At 42.0% G+C, this 22,037-nt stretch overlaps 1 protein-coding gene across 2 annotated transcripts in view; it reads right to left on the bottom strand.

Moving 5' to 3' along the window:
• Positions 1 to 22,037, bottom strand: part of LOC119025839 (ras-associated and pleckstrin homology domains-containing protein 1-like) — a 71,158-nt gene that overhangs the window by 26,712 nt on the left and 22,409 nt on the right. The window contains exons 3-9 of one of the 2 annotated variants that reach the window (XM_037109805.1): positions 10,531 to 10,665; positions 10,256 to 10,364; positions 10,004 to 10,143; positions 9,256 to 9,501; positions 8,303 to 8,455; positions 7,854 to 8,030; positions 1,683 to 1,757 (exon numbers count right to left, since the gene is read on the bottom strand). In XM_037109805.1, the coding sequence (XP_036965700.1) occupies positions 1,683 to 1,757; positions 7,854 to 8,030; positions 8,303 to 8,455; positions 9,256 to 9,501; positions 10,004 to 10,143; positions 10,256 to 10,364; positions 10,531 to 10,665 (1,035 nt within the window). The remainder of the gene's footprint in view (positions 1 to 1,682; positions 1,758 to 7,853; positions 8,031 to 8,302; positions 8,456 to 9,255; positions 9,502 to 10,003; positions 10,144 to 10,255; positions 10,365 to 10,530; positions 10,666 to 22,037) is intronic. The other variant, XM_037109806.1, reaches the window with a different exon arrangement.

A 22,037-nucleotide genomic window follows, 5' to 3' on the forward strand; every position in this document is an offset into this window, starting at 1 on the left:
CTGGCCTTTGCGATTTAATATGCAACTCACACATATATCGAGAGGGGTATAACTTTTGGTGAAAAACGTCTACCTTATGTACAATGACTCCTGTGTGACTGCGTTGCTGTAAGACTCTTCAGTTCCGTCAGCCACTGGCACATGATATGAATGAAAGTGTCACACATCACACACAGTGCATAGGAAGTCGGGAACACTTTCAAACACTCCTTTTCTTATTCCTCAACAGAGCAAACCTTCATGCCTCACAGAAAACAAGAACCAAAGAGGTGCTGGGGAAGATACAGGCACAGTATCATGTAGTGATGGCATGTGTTCACAAAGCTTTACAGAAAGACGTCAGAGCGATAACTAATGTTTTTCTGGTTCTAATGGTATCAAATAGATGGTCTACAGCTACACTGCAGCTATGGTTTTCCAAACTGTATCTATGTTTGGACACTCTACACTTGACAGTAACCCTAGTAGTGCTGGGACAGTGCTGTGGAGATGGCGGTGTGAGCTGGTCATGCTATGACCAAAATGGGGGCATTTCTTACACAACAACTGTTGGAAGGAATAACTGTCACAAGTCACAGTGTCAGTGATAGTGAACCACTCATGGTTATACTTTGTGCTACTCTCATTCCTTAAACAAGGTGTTTTAAAGGTAAACTATCATCTGTTTTGACTCAAAATCATAGACATGAAACTGCACATTTATCAGTCTGTTTTGTGCTTTACCTCTGCCAAGGAGGTCATGTTTTCACTGTGTCCATTTGCTTTGCTTTGCTTTGCTTTGGTTGGGTATGTCAGCAGGATTACACAAAAACTACTAAACACATTTCCGTATAGATCCCACTGATTTTTTGTGTTGATCTGGATAAAGGGATGGCTCCAGGATTCATTTATTTTGTAACTTTCTGGGATTTTTTTTTATGTCAAAAGCAAATATCCTGTTGAAATATTTATATGGATCTTGATGAATGAGATGTTTTTAGGTGGCTGGTCTCTGTGAGTGAGTAGAAAGTAGGAATGTTAGGCTTTGGCTGAGGTATGCACTCTACTGAGTGTCAGACCAGTTACAAATAAAACCAGGTGCAAGTTCAACAAAGGCAGAAGTTGTACATTCTATTGGCCATGAAAGGAGCAATGTGACGTCATCACAGTTTGCTCATGCAGGGAAATCAAGTTGCTGTTCCATTTTATGTTAGAGACATTAGAAGTGTAATGCATCAGACACTTCCAGAACATTTCTACCCTGCAGGCTTTCACACCCTCCACATCATGACAAACCAAACAAACACAGATGGGTTGTTTTAATTTGGCTGCATTAGTGTCATATATTACTGTATACTGGTTCAGCTAAATTAACTTGGAAGTGGGAGTACTGTTATACAGCACAGAGACACTGAGCTGTATCGCTGTCTCTGTAAAGCTTTGGGATCATACACTGACATAGTGCTGCCAACAGGACACGTCATGGCACTGTGCATTACGTTGACACACAAACAGAAGGAGGGGTCTCACTGAAGAGGGAGGTGGATAGAAAATAAGTTAACATCCCCAATGGCCATGATTCAGCGTCACAAGAGGACATGCACGCTCCTTTTATCGTTTTAGAGAGAATGGGAGAGAGAGAGAAGGAGGGTGTTGCCATGCAAGAGGAAAGGAGGGGTGTGCAGAAGTGAATAGAGTTTCACCTTGGTCAGCAGGTGGGAAGGTTTTCCTGCTATGTTTCTCAGAATCAGAGAAGTTTCCCTGTCCAGATAGGAGTGCTTAAAAGAGAGACAGGGAGAGAGAGAGAGAGAGTCCTGGTGAATTAATCTGGTGTTTGATTGGCTGGAAGTGGCAGTTTAGCAGCAAGCTGTGTGGCGAAGCAGAGCTCAGCAGCAGAAAACATCATCATCACTGATTAAGTTGTCAGAGACTGAAACCTGTGGAGGAGAAGTGTACACATAAAACACATATCACAGCAATGATGTACAGTCGGTACACTGGGCTGCAGAGGAAATGTTAGGACACAGTCATATAAAGTACCTCACAGCTTGTTTTCACCCAGAACAGATAACTAAGATCATTAGCTGCCCTGCAGGACTTCAGGAAGAATAACCACCTGATCCTGTCAACTGTTGCATGTCATCTGAGACGTTCACCACACTCAAGCAGTGTCGTGATGATTTCATTTTGGGAAGCTCACTTATCGTCATCCTGCCCATTCTACTCAGCTTGTATTCCTGTTGTTTTCCTAGAATGTGCTTTAAAAATCCATAGATGAGGAAATGTCACTTAAATGAGACCAAAAACACATCTTCCTCAAACTGAAAACCCATTTTGATAAAAAAAGGGTTTGCTTCATGTAACCTGGTCAGCCTCTCGAGCTTGTGGACATTTGGGGCCTGCTTATATTGATCAAGACCAGATCTATTTACTGCTAACTTCTGCAATTTTTGTTGGTTACTGGATCCAGATTATCCCACTTCAAATGGGGTAGAGCTCGAGAGGAGCTGAGGTGGGGCGGCCAGGTGGCAAGCACAACAACAGAGAGTGATCAACTGAGACTCAGTCAAGCAAATAACTTCCCGGACATATACCTTGTTAAACCTTACTGAAGATTTTTCATAATTCACCCATAAAATACAGAACTCTCATTACAATATGTTTATATTTCATTACGTTAGCAGACTAACATTCCTGACAAAAAACAAACAAGAAACACAAAGGTGTTCACTTCAATTTAGTCAACTTTTCTTGGCACTGACATCTAGAGGCCAAAAGAGGAACTGCTTAAAATGTTTGACCATGAAATTGCGGTGCTTGCAATTTGCTTAAAACCCAACTCATGTTAGGACAATCTGGTCCAGTAAAAGCAGCTGCATGACATTAAGTATAGCTCTGACTGGGCATCAGTGCAACTATTTTGCCACAAAGACACCCATTATTAAAAAAATTATTTCAGATAAATCTTGTTAATCTAAAACAAGACTCTGCGTCGACATCACTGGGACTGGCTGATCGTGGTAAGCTGGCGGTCGGAGCTCGACACTTTGCGGCAAGCCCACACCATACACTTCCATCCAGCCTGTTCCTTATGCATGTGTAATCTGGAATGAGCTTGCCCTAGACACTAATTCATTCTCATAACAATGTACAATTGCCTGAAGCTAAGAATTGTGTGTTTTTGTCACCTAAGAATGAGCCTTTTATAACTACAGAGGGAGCAGGTCCTCTTCAGCACAGTCAGACACATTAGACTGCCGTGTTTCTACAGCAGCCCAGAACAAACCAAACCAAACACTGACTCTAGAGAAAGAATTTCACGTTTGTTTGCCACTGTAAGGAAGGGTAAGGTGAGGGCTATTCAGTTGGTTTCAATCTGCCACCTCACCACTAGATGCTAAAAACTGGACCTTTAAAATGAGTCTCGATTTTGTCTTCTGGAGATACCTGGAAGCCCAAACCAGCTAAGAAATGAAAGAATGTAGGAAAAAAAACAACCAGCTTCATGGTATTTTAAGGAGTTTTATTTAACTCCTAAATTGCCGTGTAATCAAATGTATAAATGTCACTTTCAAAAACAATTACATTTGGCCGTCTCCATATCTAGACACATTCATTGTTACGGTTTCCTCTTTGGCAAATAGTGAAACTGCAAACTGTACTGTCTCAGTGTGCTGAGATAAAGTGCACACAGATAAAACCAGTGTGGAGACATGTAAGGTGTCCCGGTGAAGTCTGTTATCTCACTGTACTCGAGACTGAAAACTAAAGTGGACTGGAGCCTTTTTCTTTCGTAAATAAAGGTTAAATAATTCAAATAGGAAGAGGCATAGAACTACTACTGTACAGGGTTTACTCGTAGGAGACTGAAGGGCTAGACAGCCAGGATTTTAGCTCCATACCAGCAGGATACCAAGCAGACTTTTATTCATTATTTATTTGTTAAATTATTTAGTATATTACTCTTATTTGCTGACAATGTGAATTCCAGAGACATGGGCCAAGTCCAAGGCTCAGTGAGCTGTATATAATCCCACATCGATGCACGTGAGCAGTGCTGTGAGTCACCAGTTCACCACGAGCTGGTTCCTCGGGTCTGAGGTCAAGAACAGAGCCACAGTGGTTCTGCTCTGTCTAATGGACGATGAGAAACAAGACGTTAGTGGTGGACTGTAGGGCTGTGGCTGTCAGGCTGGAGAAAAATATTCTTTTTTGTTAAACCTTTGTCCAATTCCAGTTTGATTGATCAAAATATCCACAACCTCAAAAGACTCATTTAATTGAATATATTTCCATTTTAGATTCCAATTTTGTTCCAACCAAAGATAATGTTGAAATCTGGCACCCGTTAAGAGAGACAGAAAGAACAAACAAACAAATCTATACTCACAAGAGATACTATCATCATCTCATCTTTCAATCACACAAGAGTGTGTGTATGTGTGTGTGTGACTCAATCACTAGAAACCGTTTTATAGAAAGCCTTAGTTTTAGCTTGATAACCACAGATTAAATATAATATTCAGGTCAAACATGCATACAAAGATGCACATACGTGCACGCGCACACACACTCACACATAAGATTACTGTGTGTGTGTGTGTGTGTGTGTGTGTGTGTGTGTGTGTGTGCGCGCACATATATGGGTGTGCTGATCCTCTCTAGGACACTGAGCTGCAGAGAGAACTGCTATATACTGTACAGAAAGACTTTGCTGGTGTGTGTGTGTGTGTGTATCAGCCTGACACACGTGGGGGTTTGTGGTTACACTTGTAGACATTGTATGTTGAGCTGTCATGCCGGCTGCAGTATCAGAAACAGTCTAGGTCGGAGCCAGTGTTTCTTCAGATTTGTTTGACATGTACTTCAAAAAGAAAAGGTGCCTGTAAATCTCTCAGGATGAAGTTTCAGACCTGAAAAAAGGATGCTACATTAAAGCTGGGTAGCTAGGTATGATGCAAAGTAGGCTTTCCATGTAACAGTGGCCATCGACTATGTGCAGGCTCATTAGTAAGATGTCTAAACCTGTCTGCTAGTTGAACAGAGGTGAAACAAAGATGGCGGCGAGCAGTTAAGCCACAAGCGTGTTTCCGAGATCAGATGGATAAATACTTGTTTGGATTTAGCTCACTTTTTTTTCCCAAACCTTTTAAAATGATATGGATATCAGAAACAGTTTGTTGTCTTTTCTCTACCATTGCTTGGCATTGTCGTAAAAGGCAAATGTTAGAACTACAAATGGAGCTGGGAAACAACACAACTCCCTGGTCGCACTTCAAGAAAGCGTCTGTGACACAGCACTTCTCTGAGCAGAGAGCGGATATCCAGAAATTATAACTGTTATTACATATCTAACCTTCATTTCTGCAAACAGTTCCGTGGACATTAAGCTTTATTTTCTTTATTTTGACTGTAATAAGCACACAGAGTGAGCGTGTGAGGGGGAAAGAGACGCAGCGATTCAAACTGCAGCAGTCCCAGTTTCTAATGAGCTCGACTCATGGGAGCAGAACATCCTCTCCTCTCATCCCTCGCTTTTTTTGTTTGATACTCTGTCCCTCTTTCTTGTCCCTTCATTTGTGTCACTCTCTGCTTCTCTCTCTGTGTGCCCTTTAGTTTATAGCATCGCCTTCCCCTTGTTCCTTTATTATCTATGATCACATGCTGACTCACTCCTGCCTCTCATCTCATTATTCTAATTTTATTCATTCCTTCACTCCCTCTCTCAGATTTGCTGAACTATCTGTATATGCACTGGATGAAGTGGAGCAGTAACCCAGTTTTCCTCCTCACTGAACAGTGTTTATGTTTGCACTGCAGCTCACTGAATCTCTTTTTGGGGGGTGATTAAGCACTAACATGGACATTTAGGGTTGAGGGGTTTAATGTCCTCGGCAGCCGCCAGTGTCAGAAATGAATGACAGATTTAAATATACTAAATTCCCCCGAAAAAGCTTTGTGAAATTGAAAATACAATGTGAGGAACAATCCCTCTAATTGTCTGAGCTGTTTTTTACATTTCATCCTGTTCACATTTTTGCTAGCACAGCTGTAAATTGTTCTTTCTGACTATGTAGGTGATGCAGGGAAGATTATGACCAGGCTTTTTTTTTTTTTTTTTTTTTAGCGTACTCTGAGACAGAAACACGGAGCAGTTTTGATCTTCAAAGAAGCGAGGACACAGCCTGAAGCAGCAGAAACTGTCAGCGCCGCACAGCCAGCAGTAGCAGAAAATGCCAACCAACACAAACCACCGCTGCAGTAAAACAACCTCCATACACTCTACAGCAAGGAAGGGTGGACTGTTGGAGAGGACGCGATTTACAGCCCTAAGAAAGAATGGGACATATTTACCAATAACATATACTGGTGAAGTAGGGGAGAATTTAACTTGATGCTTAAAAAAAAACATCGAGTCAATGATGTGTCTCTTTGGAAAAGCAAGTTGTTTTAAAACCTCATGATTAAACAGCACATACTGTATGTTACAATACTGGAACTGAAAACCTTTTAATTGTGTTTCCTCTGTTTAATAATGACTGGAAATCAAAAAGCAGACAACGTGTGTGTGTGCATGTGTGATTGTCACATGGTGATGCACATCAGTTAGAAAACGTTGTTACTTCATCACAATTTCACCAAAAGTCACTTGGACAATAGTACATTGTTTCTGCAAATAACTTGAAGATGGGAAGTCTATCTAAAAACTGTTCACAAACAACAGGCGGTAAAACTGTTTTAACCTTGTGGTTTTGTTTCCATGTAACACTAAGTTGCCCAGTATATTAGGTGCAACCCTCTGAAACTAATTCAGTCTAATATAACAGTCCTGAAATAAATCTGTTTCTGTTATTTAGCCCACTGTCACTGACATATAGTGGACAGAATAATAGAAACACCTCTCAATAACATGATACAGTTCAACAGCATCACAAACTGCAGCACCCAAAATGATCAGTTAAATCAACACCTCTCAAAAATTGTTTCTAACAGAGACTCTAACTTTCGTCAATGATGGGTTTATGACAAGACTGTTTAGATAGGTGTACCTAATAAACTGGCAACTGAGTTTAAAATAAGATTAGTACAGATAGTAATTTCTACAGGGCAACATATGTACTGTAACTTTCATTGTGTTCTCACAATTTCTGAAATATTAAAGTGGTAGTGGGGGTCTTTAATGTGGGATTGTATGAGGTACTTATCTCTGGTCAGTGTCTGACCTGCAGTAGATGACCGTCAGCTCTCCCCCCTGTACAGAGAAGGAGAGCATTGTGCTGCTGAACGGCACAGACTGTAAGATGCATTTTAGCCACCAAAAAGAAGGCCCACCTGAAAATATACATATTTCTTTAAGTCTATGCGTTTGTCCTTTCAGTTGCCGTCAGACAGCTGCTTAATGTCTGAACCAAATAGCTGATCAGCGGTGTAATACAATGCATGTGTAGGAATACGGATGTTGTATGATTGAGGGAATATAATTCAATAGTTCTTTTAAATGGCTAAAATCCATCAACGTACAGCACAATGCTCTGCTTCTCTGTCAAGGCTACATGTTGCTTCTCCACACAGGGGGGAGAGCTGACAGTCATCCACTGCAGGTGATACACTAGAGATGAGTACCTTGTACAACCCCACATCAAAAGACCCCAACTATCACTTTATGAAAAAAGATTTTTTTAATTATTTGATTGCTTCCTCCTGTAGACCTATAATGGTAACATTACATATATGTATTTATGTATATGATCACAAAGATGGTACCTGCATGACATATCAGTTGCATCATAATGTTAAACACATTTAGGCACAGTGAGGGCCAGCCACACATACAAATCATTAATTCATTTGTTTGTAAAAAAGTGGGCGTGTACCTCTGTGTTGGGGTGACCTTGACTGGCTCCAGCTGATGGAGTCCCTGACGGCTGCTGGCTGTCTGACTCATTGGCACGAAGAACACTGTCCAGCGAATCCATGGAGGAAGCAGAGTTAACAGAAACCCCGGATGCCGAGGTGACGGAGGAGCGCGAGGAGTGAACAATGGAACGCGCCTGATGAGACACAACAAGAGACAGAGAAGAGAAACCACAGCTCAGAGTTAACAATCAGGTGTCGACGTTAGGGTTCCAAAGAGGTTACATTTCAGCAATTTAAAGCTGATTATCTAAAAATACTGACTTGGCTCCATAAAAACAGGGTGTAGTATGCAAAACAATTTTCCAAGCTTTGTGGGTCAAACTTTTGATAAACATTTCACAGATTTGACCTAATAACAAAACCACACAAAATGAAAAGGCTGAGGTCATTCTGAAGTTTAGTTCACCTCGTGTTCACTGACTGTGCCGACCGATCCTGTGCGTCGATGCTGCCGCTGAGAGGATCCGGGCCGTCGCATTGTGGCGGACGTATAGGAGGAGGCGGAGCTAAGAGAATGGGAGGACGTCTGACGAGCAGCTTCATCCATACTGAGAGAGGCCTGTTGGGTGAGAAGATACAAGGTAAAGGTTGGGCTCATAGAGAAAAAATTACTAATTGATTAACAACATAATTGGCTTTCTGCCAGGAGCTCAGCTTCCCCACCTGCACCTCCGACTTGGGTTGCTGCCGTGCTGTCACGGCCTGGCTGCCTCAACATTTCCCCACGGCAATATTTGCCAAACTGTACTGACCTTGTTGCAAATCTTTGGTACTATTATCAGTCTAGCAGTGCATAACCGCATGTCTTTGAATCCTCCTCATACAGTTCTCAGTGAGCACAGAATGTGTTGCTGTAATTATGTGGTAATGCAGATTTTGCTCCTTGGATCTCTGACAGCGATTTGAACACTGTAATATTTCAACACACCACTGTTTGTTCCATTTAAGAACTGGTTTTAATCCCAGACTAGTGCACATGAAACAAAAAAAAACAAAAAAAACATCTAGTATCCAAGAGTTTGTAGCAAAATGTTGACCACAGCTGGGAGGAAACGTATTGTTCCTTCCTTTCCGAGCAGCAGCGTGAGGCTCAGCTTGCAGTTCTCTCTGTCCTGTTTCTGTTGGTCTGCAGTATTGAGAGAGCCCTCTGTGGCCCTTTATGCTTGGATTTTTCTTCCATTAGCCTAATGAAGGGCTGACTCTTCTGACAAGTTAACTTACAGTTTGAAACATTTACCTCTGCCTCATAGCACCCACTTCAGGCAAACATCACAACCCTTTGCATCAGTGATATACTGTAAAAACACCATGATACACAGTATGTCCCTCACACACATTTATATTCATAATAAAATTCACCTTCTCCAGCTGGGCAGTGATGTCATCCAGGCTGAAGTTGGAGGCCAGCGGCGGTCTCCCATGATGCCCGGTGGGAGCTCTGATAGTTCCAGCCGGGGATGCTCGAGTGCTGCTGCTGCTGCTGCTCGCCCCGCTGCTGCCCCCTCCTCCACTGACACTGTTACTGCTGCTGCCACCACCACTGCCACAGCTGCTCCCTGCTGGCTGCTGCCTGCTGCTGCGCCCTGCAGGAGGCTTCTGACGGACCTGGACCACAAGAGTAAGCACACACCCAGTGAGAAGTGGCTGATCGCAAAGATGATTATCCCGCATTGATTCAAATGAGTTCCTTACTGAGCTGGGACAAAAATCTGTGTTTAATATTTGGAAAATGTCATCATGGACAGCAACAGCATGTTCACTGAAGCCTTTATGTACATGAAAGACTGATAACAGAGAATAGATTACTGCAAACACTGTGCAGCAACTGTTAATGAGAACACACGCTGCAAAAGTGTTCTTATGGTTTTCTTGAATGTTCGGGACAAATCTTAACTCCACCCAGTGAAAAAGCATTTAGTGAATCACAAAAATTATTCCATTTAGTGCAGAGGGCATATCATAATATTCATAACAACAAGTATTTGGACTACAGCTGTAGGATTTTGTGAGGTCCCATGAATTTAATCAAAGTTTTTTTCACTTTTGTTGTTGTTGTTGTTTTTTTTTTTAAAAAAAAAAGAAAATCCAGGACAGGAACTGTGTTTACCTTGGTGTCGGTCAGCCCCAGACGAGCCAAGCTGCCAGCGCTGTTGGGTTTGGTGTTGATGGTGCTGAGCTCCTGTTCAATCGAGCAGAGATCGGCCATGAGAGCATCGAGATCCACGTTCTCCCCCTGGTTCAATGCCTCTGCAGCCACAGAAACATCAGCATGTGAGACAAGACCCGCAAATGGAGCAAGAGAGGAAATATGTTTTGAGGTCAGACTGCCAGAGACTGTGTGTGTTTGTGTGTGTCTGACCGTTGATGTTGTAGATGGAGAATCTGTAGGAGAAGTTGGCCATGTTAGTCTCTTGTCTGAGGGGAGCTTTCTGCTGAGGGGGCTGCTCCGGGCGTCCATCATCCAGACTCTGGTGGACAGAAGAAGGCGAGAATTCATGTGTGCATCACCGCTTTCATGTCTTAGCATGTTTCCATTTTGGTACAGCGTGGCAGGAGTTCATTCATCAATGTATTTTTTCAACGGACAACGATCACATTTTGGTGTAACCTGTTACATTTAACTAAGCACAGTACCTGCGTGAGTTTGTCCAGCTCTCCCAGCCAGGCTCCAAACATCTTGTCCAGGTCCTGGTCCTCCTTATCACTGTCCTCCTCTTCCTCCTCCTCTTCCCCCCTGACCTCCACCTCTTCATCTGACACTTGTTCCATCTAAGCAGGGAACGGAAAGAGGAGGAGATGAGAGGGTAAAGGGGAAAAAGACATGCTGGTTATTTTTATTGCAATGATCCATCATCTCCATCTAGTGGCCCACAACTGCATGACACCACATTTTACATTCTGATTTCATGTGATGTCAGTGTGTCTCTCTGAAGTAAGCATCAGAAGGTGCTTCACCTCCTGGATCAGCATCATCACAAGCAAACACAATTGGGAAGAGAATGGTCACAGCTCCTGACACACTGAAGCCAAACTGAAAACCTCAAATTTGAAAACAGCACTTAAACAAAATCAAAGACAAGAATAAAAGCCTATTTGTGACCAATCACAGCTGGTCAAAGTGATTACAGTACAATACATGCACTGAATCGGAAAACAACAGCAAGAATTTAACAGTAAAAGAGACAAACTCCAGCTGTATTTGGCAAATTGGATAAGATTCCGATGAGACTGATATCTCTGAACAGTTACATGACCCATTAAGGCATGTGACACTTCACATGAGGAACATTTCCAGACATTCCAGTTACTTGTAGGAGATTTTCGGAGGAGTACGAGACAGAAATAAGAGCTGAGCAGAGACAGTCTCCCGTGACAAGGATGCCAATTTTGGTTTGTCCATCCTTCCAAGTTGTACTCTGTTCCAGAGTTTAAAAAAACAACTGAACTACTCCCAATATTGTCAACATTCTTTTGGAATATTCTTGATCTCCAAATGATGGTTCCCAATGTTTTGGTGACCTCTGACCTTTCCTACTGGCAGGTGTGCTCATTTACAAAAAATACTAGAATCAGAAGACTACCATGAGGTTTACAGACAATATTTAAGGATTGGTACAGCTCAGTAAACTAGAAAAGCTAGAAAAGACGATGAGGCTTTTAACTATATGTTAATATTAGACTGTTGATATTTGCAGGAAGACAGAGCGGTCTGCTCCAAAGTCTAAAAATAATAATCATAAACATGATTTATAATAAAAGAATACAAGAGATATGGCAGGGGAAAGGTTAGGAAAGATTAAGACTGTGTGTGATAGTTTGTGCATGTGTGTGTGCGTGTGTGAACCGTTTATTTATATAACTACACTGAGAACATGTCAAAACACTTTTGGAAAAGTGTTGCTGTGATTAATGACACCAATAACAATCCTTCACACACACACACATACACACACACACACACACACTCACACACACACACACACGCACGAGTATTCCAGATTGAGCTGCCACATATATTCATATCAGAGACAAAGGCACGCAGCAGCTGCTGAACTCTTCTCTGTGTTTATAACCAGTAGCTAACATTTTTCCAGGCTTTTAAATGATTTATCAAACTATAAACACAGGGCAGCACCAGGCACTGACTTATCAACTCTGCAGTATCAGTCTATACAAGGTATTCAATCAATGAAGGCAAATAAAAATGTTCATTTGAAAGTTTAGTGCATGAAAAGCAAACAAGATAGAGCCACATTTACCTGGCAGACTGCCTTTTTTTTTTAAAAAAAGAACACACCTTCATTAGCCGTGAAGCGCTGTGTTAATTTACTGTTGACACAAACTGAACATTTCCTACTGCTGCAGCTTCACATTAAAAGCATTTTGACTTTTATTTTGAAGAAGGCTAGTCACAGGAAGTGCATTGTGTTCAGTTAGCGCCGCTATCATTCATCAAAATGTAGCTACAGAGAAAACAGTGGGCATTTTCAGGATTTGCTGACGGCAGATTCTAAATGTAACTTCTCCCTTCATCATTAACATTATCAGGTTTTCTTTATCGGTGGGACTGAACCTGAAATGCTACCAGATTCACTTTGACAACAAATCTCAGTTGTCGTCTTGTAGGTCAGCTCTTTTCTTCTCCTGCCGTGGTTTGTAATTGCAGCATCCAGAATTGACTTTTAGAAATACGTCATAATTGAGGGGGAGAAGGGACAGTAATGTAATCTGTATAGTCCCAGCCACCATGTAACACCGTGAACACCGACTATCAGGACAAGCCTAAAGACAAGTCTGTCATCATGTTGAGGATTTGATTTCACCTTTAGATAGAGCACAGCTTGTTAATATCATGTTTCTAATCTTTTGGAGAAGCTAAGCTAACTGTCTCCTGGCTGGACAGACATGAGAGTATTTCTTTCAGTTCAATTCAAACATGAGACATGAGAGTAGTATACATCTGATTTGACTCTCGGCATGTGAGTCAATAAGAGCATTTTACTAAATGTCAAACTGATTCTTTGACACAAAAGCACTTCAAAAGCTTCCCTCAGTCCCTGTTTCAGTTGTTCTAAAACATCTCAGTGTATTATATATCTTTTTTGTGTCCTTTAAAAAACTAAATCCATCCTGAATTTGTCTAGTGCTCATCCCAGCCCAGTGATTCAGGACAACCAGCTGACCTCCGCAGCCATTAAAGTGCACTAGAGCATTGAAAAGCGTGTGAGTGTGTGATAGTAGCGAGTGTAGCCATATTTTGGGTTAGAAGTGTGCTCAGGATATCAGTTAGCAAGAATGTTCAGATTTCCAAAGCAGCATGGTTACTACAGTCTGATCAATAATGTAATCGATCTCATCAGCTCCCACTTCCGCACATCCTCCCTCCATCCTCGTCTCCCCTCCATCCTCTCTCTCCTGTCTCACATCCTTCATGTTTGCTCTATTTCTTGTTACTCTCCTCCTCATCATGTCTTCCTCTCTCTCCTTACCTCCTCCTTTTCCTTTCCTACAGGTCTCCACCCAGGCGACCCCAGAGCATTGCCCAGGGCACAGTGTGCTATTCCTGGGTAGCCGCTTTGTCATCGCCCCCCTGTCCCTCTCTGGGGAGAGACGGCTAGCCAACACACACACAAGATTAGAGAGCAGAGTGTCACACACCCACATGCAAACACATTGAAACACAAACACACACTCGCACACACACACACACACACACACACACACACACACACACATACCGAGGAGCGGTGCTACAATTAGATCCCTGTGGTTAGCAAGGTCTGTCATTTAGACCGGAGGATAAGGCCAGTGTGTTTGTGTGTGTGCGTGTGTGTGCATGTGTGTGTGTGCATGTGTGTGTGTGTGTGTGGTTTGGGGACTGCTGAGGTACTAGAGGAGCGTTGTGAAAACTCTCACAGCTGCGCTCTTGTACAACAATCTGCTGTTTCCTCACAGGCCGACAAATGGAGCTTTTTTCTTTGCGGGCTCAATCTGAAGGAGAACTAAATTCCCGTCACGTTTCATCTGGACTCAGTTTGCTTCCTGGGTGAGAGAGAGCATGGACGCTCCGACCTTTTAAACCTGCTTCCAATCCATATAAACTGATAAAATCGTAATGAAATTGTGATCCATAAACGGCCACATATTTCCCATAGGAGTAGGTGGAGGAAAAAAAAAGAGCTAAAAGTACAAAGCTGGCCATTTGTGCAAAGTTCCTCAAAGCGCTCTTGACACATTGCATTAACAAGAATGGCCCAGATGGATGTATGACAAGATAGAACAATTAAACAGTCTTCGTTTGTGGTAACTCCTTCTCAATACAGCATAATTCAAATAGGGAGGGTGGGAAAAAAATCACAAGAGAATGAGCCGAGAGACAAACCCAATGCAAGGTTTCTGAGAAAGAACCCATAAGACATCAGTATGTGACCAGCAAACACAACTAAAAATGAAATATATGAAACTTTGGTCAGCTTTAGGAGGTTCATGCCATGAAGCAACTCCCTCACAAGGACCTAGCAGTGGAAGAAGTATTACAATATTTTACTAAAGTCAAAGCAGCAATACAACAATGAACTAGTACTCCACAACTGGTAAAAGTACTGCAATCAAAAATCCTGCTTCAGTAAAAGCACAGTATAATCAACTACAAGCATCAAAATTAAAACTTGCTCTGTAGAATACTGGCCCTGTGGCTGATATATTATTAAATCATTTATTATTAGCTTATCAATATTGTCATCAATTCTGTTGTAGCTGTAATTACTTTAAATACTTCGAGGTAGTTTCATCCAGTGGTTCCCAACCTAAGGGTCGGACCCCTCCAGAGATTCACAAGATAAATCTGAGGGGCGCTGAGACTATTAATGGGGTAGACAACACACACAAAAAAAGTTCTGCTCCACAAATTTATATTATATTTTTCCAGAACTGTAGTCTAATCTGGGCTCTTTTGTGAGTTTTACCTCTAAGAGCCTCAGATATCTATCTAAACAACCACACTGTGTCTGTCCCTGTTAAATGTTTCAAAGACCTCATCAACACATGATGATGTAGTTGCAACCAGGGACCTCATGGACACTCTGGTGTCTGCAGAAAATGTTAGGGTCAATTTAACAGTCAGATAATCCAACATGGAAATTGTAAAAAAAGGCTCTTTTCTAATGTGACCATCTCTTCTTTACATTGGCGGCTGTTCAGCTGTAGATTCAGTTGGACGCACCAGCAGAGAGAGCCTTAAAAGCAGCACTCTGTCAAACAGAGCTGAGACAGCAAGTCATAGTGATGGGATCTACATCCAAGTGTGCTGTGTGTGTGTGTGTGTGTGTGTGTGTGTGTGTGTGTGTGTGTGTGTGTGTGTGTGTGTGCCCAAAGTAAACAGTAATTACTTTACTGCAGCAGCCACACTCCTCCTGTCTGTCAGACTCAAACCATGCAATCATACTCCCGTCCTTCATTCCTCCTACCGCTCCCCTGTTTTTCCTTCCCTCCATTTCTCTCCCTTCTTCCTGGTCACTTCCTTGATACTGTTTTTTTTTCCCTCCCCCTTGTCACTCCCCCTCCTCCCCTATCCTCCACTGCATTGCCTCTAGTTTAATCGGGGGGAGTGAGACAGTAAAGACAAAATATATTACTGCAGTTTCTTTACCTCCTGTAGCAATAAAGAGTGGAGAGGAGAGAGGAGAGAGGAGAGGAGGAGAGGAGGAGAGGAGGAGAGAGGAGAGGAGGAGAGGAGGAGATGAGGAGAGAGGAGAGGAGGAGAGGAGGGACTTAAAAGAACCAAGATCCTGTACTGCTGGAAAGTGTTTCTCCTCCCTATTGACTCCACCAACATCTGCTGCTTTAGTGCCCTTGAGCAACACACAGCATCTGTAAACTGCAGCCTTCAGTTTCCCACAGCACAACACAGAGCCTCAACTGGTCCTCTGCCAGAACAAAACAACAACAGAGAAGGCTTTAAAGTTCCTTCGACTGCATTCAGCGTGGGCCCCCATTCCCACGGCTCTATATCAGGACATCACACACACTTTCTCTCTCTTTCTCTCACACACACACACACACACACACACACACACACACACACACACACACACACACACACACACAGAATGGTATTTTTAGGCCTGGTTGTTGGGTTTTTGTGAAGCAAAGCTATAAATCACATCCAGAGGAAAAAAGAAGTAATGAGTGAATCCAGACAGTATGTTGAGATGTTTCTCTCACACCCAGAACACACAAACCCAAATACAAGCACACCCACACAGACACACACACACACACACACACACACAGACACACACACACACACACACACACACGAAACTCCATATCAGCAGAATATTACACAATGGAGCACCATTTGAACAGATTTTGTTCTTCATCTGAAACAAACAGATTTTCTTTTGTTTTATTATAGAAGGTATCTCAGCATGTGACCAACATAGTCATAAATTATAGCATTGTGTTATCTATGGACAGAAATGATTCCCTTTTTGCTAGCGACCCCATGGAACCCCCTCAAGGGCCAAACTTGAGACCTGAGAAGGACCGCACTAAAGAGCTTCATCACACTGTATAAAATGACTACATTTGCTTTAGTTTCAGAAGCAAACATTATACCATATCCAAGGGGCTCTCTGTAGATTTAGAGATGAAATACAAAATTACTATTTTAATATTTACAATATTAAAATGATTAATTTTTATAAATGTTTTTCCATGACTGAATAAACAAGCTGTTCTCAGAGGAAAAGAAGCTCCCAGAACACTGGTTGAAGCTAGAAAGGTGGCAGGGTCCGCCACATATGAACAAAGCAAAACAGTATAAATTGTGTTGTTCTTTGAGGTCAGTGTGTTAATTTAGTTTATTCAGTCATGACAACAAAGACAGTTTGTTTATTTAGACAGTTAATTAAGATTTGTCTCTTCTCATTAACATTTATTCACCAAAACTACAGAGAGCTCATTTAACAGTCAGCAGTTGAGTTTGATTTTTACTTTTTTTTTTTACTTAATCAAAATCTTTCTGATGTAATTCATTCAGGGGTGTTTTCCACTTCAGTTTTTTTATTTTTTCTACCAAAATGTAACAGCGACTGAAATCACATCTGACTTTAGAGAACAAACCAAGGAGGAGTAAATGGTTCCACCACAACCTTCTTTATTTTATTTCCTCAGACACTTTAACTTTTAATGTCATCTTTCACGCTCAACTAGATGCTGTAAATAAACCACACACAGAGCCTTGTGTATGTGTGTGTGTGTTTGTGTCTCGCCAGGGTACATAATTAGCCCGAGGATTCACACTGTGACATCAATTACAGGAGCTAGCCTGTGTGTGTCTGCGAGGCCTGAAAGCCTGCCAAGTCAGACAGTGATTCTGCAGTGAAACCGTTTGATGCCTCCTGGTCTCTCTTTCATACAGGCCACCTGCACATTACAGGAGTCTCTATGATCGTTTAACATATGATAGTAGTTTTGTCATTTGTATTGATGTTTGTTGCTTTTTAAAATACTAATTGGGTGAAATATTACTTTATAATTAGCCTCTAAAACCACATGTCCCACTGTCCGCCTAAAATACCTTAAACACACAACTTGTAATTTCTGGTTTCTATCAAAAAACAAAAGACCTTCTGGAGGGATAAACACTCCAGTCACATCAGATCCTGTTCTCATCCAGAGAAGTTCACTGACAGGACTACAACTCAGAGATTAAGTGGATTTATCTTCACTCCTGTTTATCTGCCTGAACTCAGCAGATCGACCAACGATCCATTGTGGGGTGCTTGTGTCTGTAATGTTGACTGCTGACTGGAGCTGGAGGGGATACATACTCTACTTCCTGAACATAATGTTATAGAGAGGAGAGGGGAAGAAGAAGAGGTAGAGAGAGAATCAGAGTCTCTGGTGAGTGCTGAGGTAAATAAAAGTTGACCTGCATTCAAACATGCGGACACACACTCTCTGTGTGTGCCATTATTCACCTGCTCACAGTGGGTGCACACTCAAGTAATCTGAATGTATGTGGTGATCACTGATGATCCTATAGTCAAACTTGCTCGATGGTGGTGAACAGATCTTCAAACGACCACCATTGCTGATGAAAATCTCTCTGACATGGCCAAGGCACAAATGCTCACAGCTGAGGATTTTTTTTTTCTTTAATTCACATCACATTTAGTCTCTTTCGCTAACTTCCTTTGTCCTTCGTTGACTCTATCCTGGAAGTTATAGTGGCAGGCAACCAAATGAAACACACAGCTACCTTGGGCCCAAAAAACGTTCCCTCTGCTTCTGAAATTGGTCATCACTGATGTCATTTAAAACATTTTTTTTTAATAGTAAATGAGGTAGAAAATATTGAAAAAACAAAACAAAAACATGTTTTTTTCTTTTCACTCACACTTAATCACTTATGGTAATTTGAAAGAGGTGTAATTTTGGCACAACTGAGCAGAAACATTATGCTGGTATCACACAGGAAGAAGAGAGGCAGAGGAAGCAGAGGACGAGCGTGGAGCCACCTGCTGATCCAGCTACAATGATATCACTTCCCCTGAGAGCAACAGTAGGGATTACATCATTTCCTTTCTGTTTGCCTGCCTTGTATCGACATCTGCCTCCGTCTCTCAATACTAGGAAGGGAGCTTAATACAGAGAAAGAGTGGGAGGTAGCGACAGACTGTATGCTCCGTGCTGCTCTTATTTGACTCTGCTCGACTACACTGAGCCGTGTTGTGCTCTGAATACCTCATACTACTGTAACCTGCTGCTGACCTACATCGCTGTATATTTTGAGTCACTGCCTCAGTGTGTTTTCCTTTGTCTTCTAACTCCCACAGCTGACAGCCGGGTACAACTAAACCTGCTGAATTAACACACACAGCGATAGGGTCACACGCACGCACACACGCACGCAGGCGCGCACACACACACACACACACACACAGTGCACGGGGGCATGGGCACCAAGGAAGTTATTACCAGCTGCTTATAATGTTCTACATGTTATTGCTTTGGGCCACATCATATGAAGTTTGTTCCTGTCTGTAGCTCTTTTTCATTTTTCATCTTTTTCACATACACATGCTTAGGCACGAGCACTATTCTGAGAAAAAAGATACCAACAGATATGTATGTGTATCTGCATGCAGGCGAGTAGGCCCAAATCACGCTCCATTGCATGTGTGTGTGTGTGTGTGTGTATTCCATTGGACCAAGCAGATCCCAAGGGTCCTCAGCTGCTGCTGTGTAACATGATACATGAACATGAAGCAACACACACACACACACAGTGGTGTGTTCCACATTTAGAGACAGAACAAATGAATTCTATTTTTGCTTCAAAAGAAACAAACAAGAGGCAGCAGGAAGTTGATTCTACTGTAGCTGAATGGATTTACCATGGGTGTATTCAAGTTAGGAGATTAAAGTCATAAAATATGATGCGGGAGAGTCGCCCTTGCTGCCAATTTGCTCCTGTTGCCTGAAACATTTCCCTTGTACGCTCGAGGCTGGAAGTTGACACTACTTGAGTGGCAGAACTTTACGAGCCGCCGCACATGTAATAGATGGAAAGGGGAGGCACAACTCTGCTATTCTGAGGTCCTTACAGTAACACCACTGGGGACAAAGACGTCAGAGCTGTCCTGAGGGTGGTGTCAGAGGATGGATACGGCTCACTGGAGAATCAAAAAGACATCTTTATTTGGTAAGCGATAAATGTTTGGAGATTTACATGAGATACATCCTCATGAGTGGCCATGATTAGTGGATTCTCTCAGGACTGAAGACTTGATCGGCCTCGCCACTTAAGATTGCCAAACTGTCTTCCTGACTGTGCTGACCTGTGATGGAAGAGAGAACTGGAGAGTCCAAAATGGGGAAAGCTTTTGTAGCTTTTTAACTGCATGATTCCCTCCACCATTGTTTAGCCTTATCCGTCAGAATATAAACAGCTTCCCATAGAAGAGGAATGCGTTGTCAGCTGTGATACAAGAATCAACTGTACATGTGCACCTGTGTTACTATAGCATGGCTAAAAACGTGATGTGTGTGTATGTATGTGTATGTGTATCTGATAGTATCCTCAGCGTCACTCAGACAGTTTTACCATGGTTGGACATGACTTGATATATTTTTACCTTCCTATATGTTGCCAAACCCATACAGCTCCTTATAATAAACATGGAAACACCAGCCACTCCTTCACAAATGCCCACAACCACACGCTGCGTATATATAGTGTGTGTATTTATACGTATACTTTGATATGATCATCAGTACAGCACACGCGGTCAAGTATCTGCAGCTGTGTGTGAGCAGCTCAACACACTTCAAAACTGAATGATAACAGGGCAGCATCCCACAGCCCCCCCCCACCACACACTTTTCTGAGCAGAGTGATCTCCACACAAAAAACAACATTCCCAAATAATGTTACAAACCACCATCAAGCCAAAACAAAAGTAAATTTCTGTTTGGCATAAACGTTCATTCATAATCTTGGGAGTAGGATAGGACACGTTAGGATTTATGCAGTAGGGTAGTACTAGACTCTGAGTTGTCCCTTTGGGCAGAGTAACACTTGGCTGCTGTATTTTGATTTGATTCTGAATTGAATTAACTTTAGGTTCCTATAGAGTACCTTTTGTTATCCTTATGCTCTGGACTCACAGTAGATTGTCCATATAGTACTGTGTACACACTTAATAATAACAGTGATATTTTCTAACCCAATATACCTATTAACAAATATAACAAATATATCATTATTCATATGCCTCTGCCCAGTTACGCTGGAGTTCAGGGCACCTGCAGAGCAACAGCCCCGCACCAAACAACTGTCAATGTGCAGTTCTACTAATAAGCTTTTTAAAGAAATCCGATGGTGGATTCAACCTGTTCAAGCTTTAACTAGAGTTGTTTCATACAAGTATGTGCAGGTTGTGTAGAAGGAAACATGTTACTGTAAACAGGTCTCTGTAGAGGCTGATCAGAAGAGCAAACCATGTGAAGGCAAAAGACTCTTTCTCTGTGTGGCGCTAAAATGCCATAGCATACTGCCGGGCTCGAGATAAACATAAAGCACTGCTCTGAGCACTCACTACAGACTGCGTCTTCTCTTGCTGTTACAATAGTTACTGTCACTGACTGGATACTCAGCTTGAGCCCTGCAAAACTTAAGATTCTGAATTGGTCAGTGGAACCGGTCCATCTGTCCCCTCAGACACAAACTGCTTTCTTGCAGGACCTGGTAAAGATGTTGCGTTGATTACACAGAAATGGCACTGCAAATCCATACTGAAATCAGCAGTAGTAGATGTAGCTGGCTGTTAGCAGCAGAGACCTGCAATGTGTTTGGCTAGAGGAGCTAACAGCTAGCAGAGCTAATAGCTTACAGCAGGACAGTTTAGAATAAAGGCCTTTGCACAGCGGGTCTGTTTGTTTCATCAGAAACTGCTGCACGTTTAAAAATAAATACGACCTCATGTTGTGTCAATCATGTTCATATGCTGACTCAGACTTTCGTCAGTCAACTTGTGGTTCCGGTACGGCTCGCAGAGTATCAAATCGAACCACTGACATCCTGAAATGCACCTGGAAGGGATCAGGATAATTTCACAGCTCCTTTATCACTCAGCATGCAAGGTTTCTGTGTGAAACATTTTTTTTTTTTTTGCTTGACGGATTCAAAAAATGCATTCGAAAAAAACAGACTGGTGTGCAAAAGCCTTGACATGAAGTGTTAGACAGTGTGACACCTCATGTGAAAAGAGAACAAGTTTACACTGAATTACAGTACTGAAGCACTGAGTAGAGCTTGGTGTTACAGACATTTCACATCATTTCACCAAACTGCTGTCAGTGATGAAAGTAACCAGATGCAAGCTGTCAGCAGGTGGTGGAGTCGTGGCTTCAGGGCACACAGACCTCAGTACAGATGAGACTGACACACAGTTGAGAATTCTGTGTCCTATTATGTTTTCTTGATTCCTTTTTAATTTTCTTTTTTTTTCTTTTTTTTTATTACAGTTTACAGATGAATATTTTAGTTTTAAACCTATTTCTTCAAATTAAACACAAATACAGACTAAATATGCATTGCCCCTAACTGAGAAGCATGAAATTATAATGTC

Source organism: Acanthopagrus latus, chromosome 9 (assembly GCF_904848185.1).
Source record: "Acanthopagrus latus isolate v.2019 chromosome 9, fAcaLat1.1, whole genome shotgun sequence".
NCBI lineage: Eukaryota > Metazoa > Chordata > Actinopteri > Spariformes > Sparidae > Acanthopagrus > Acanthopagrus latus.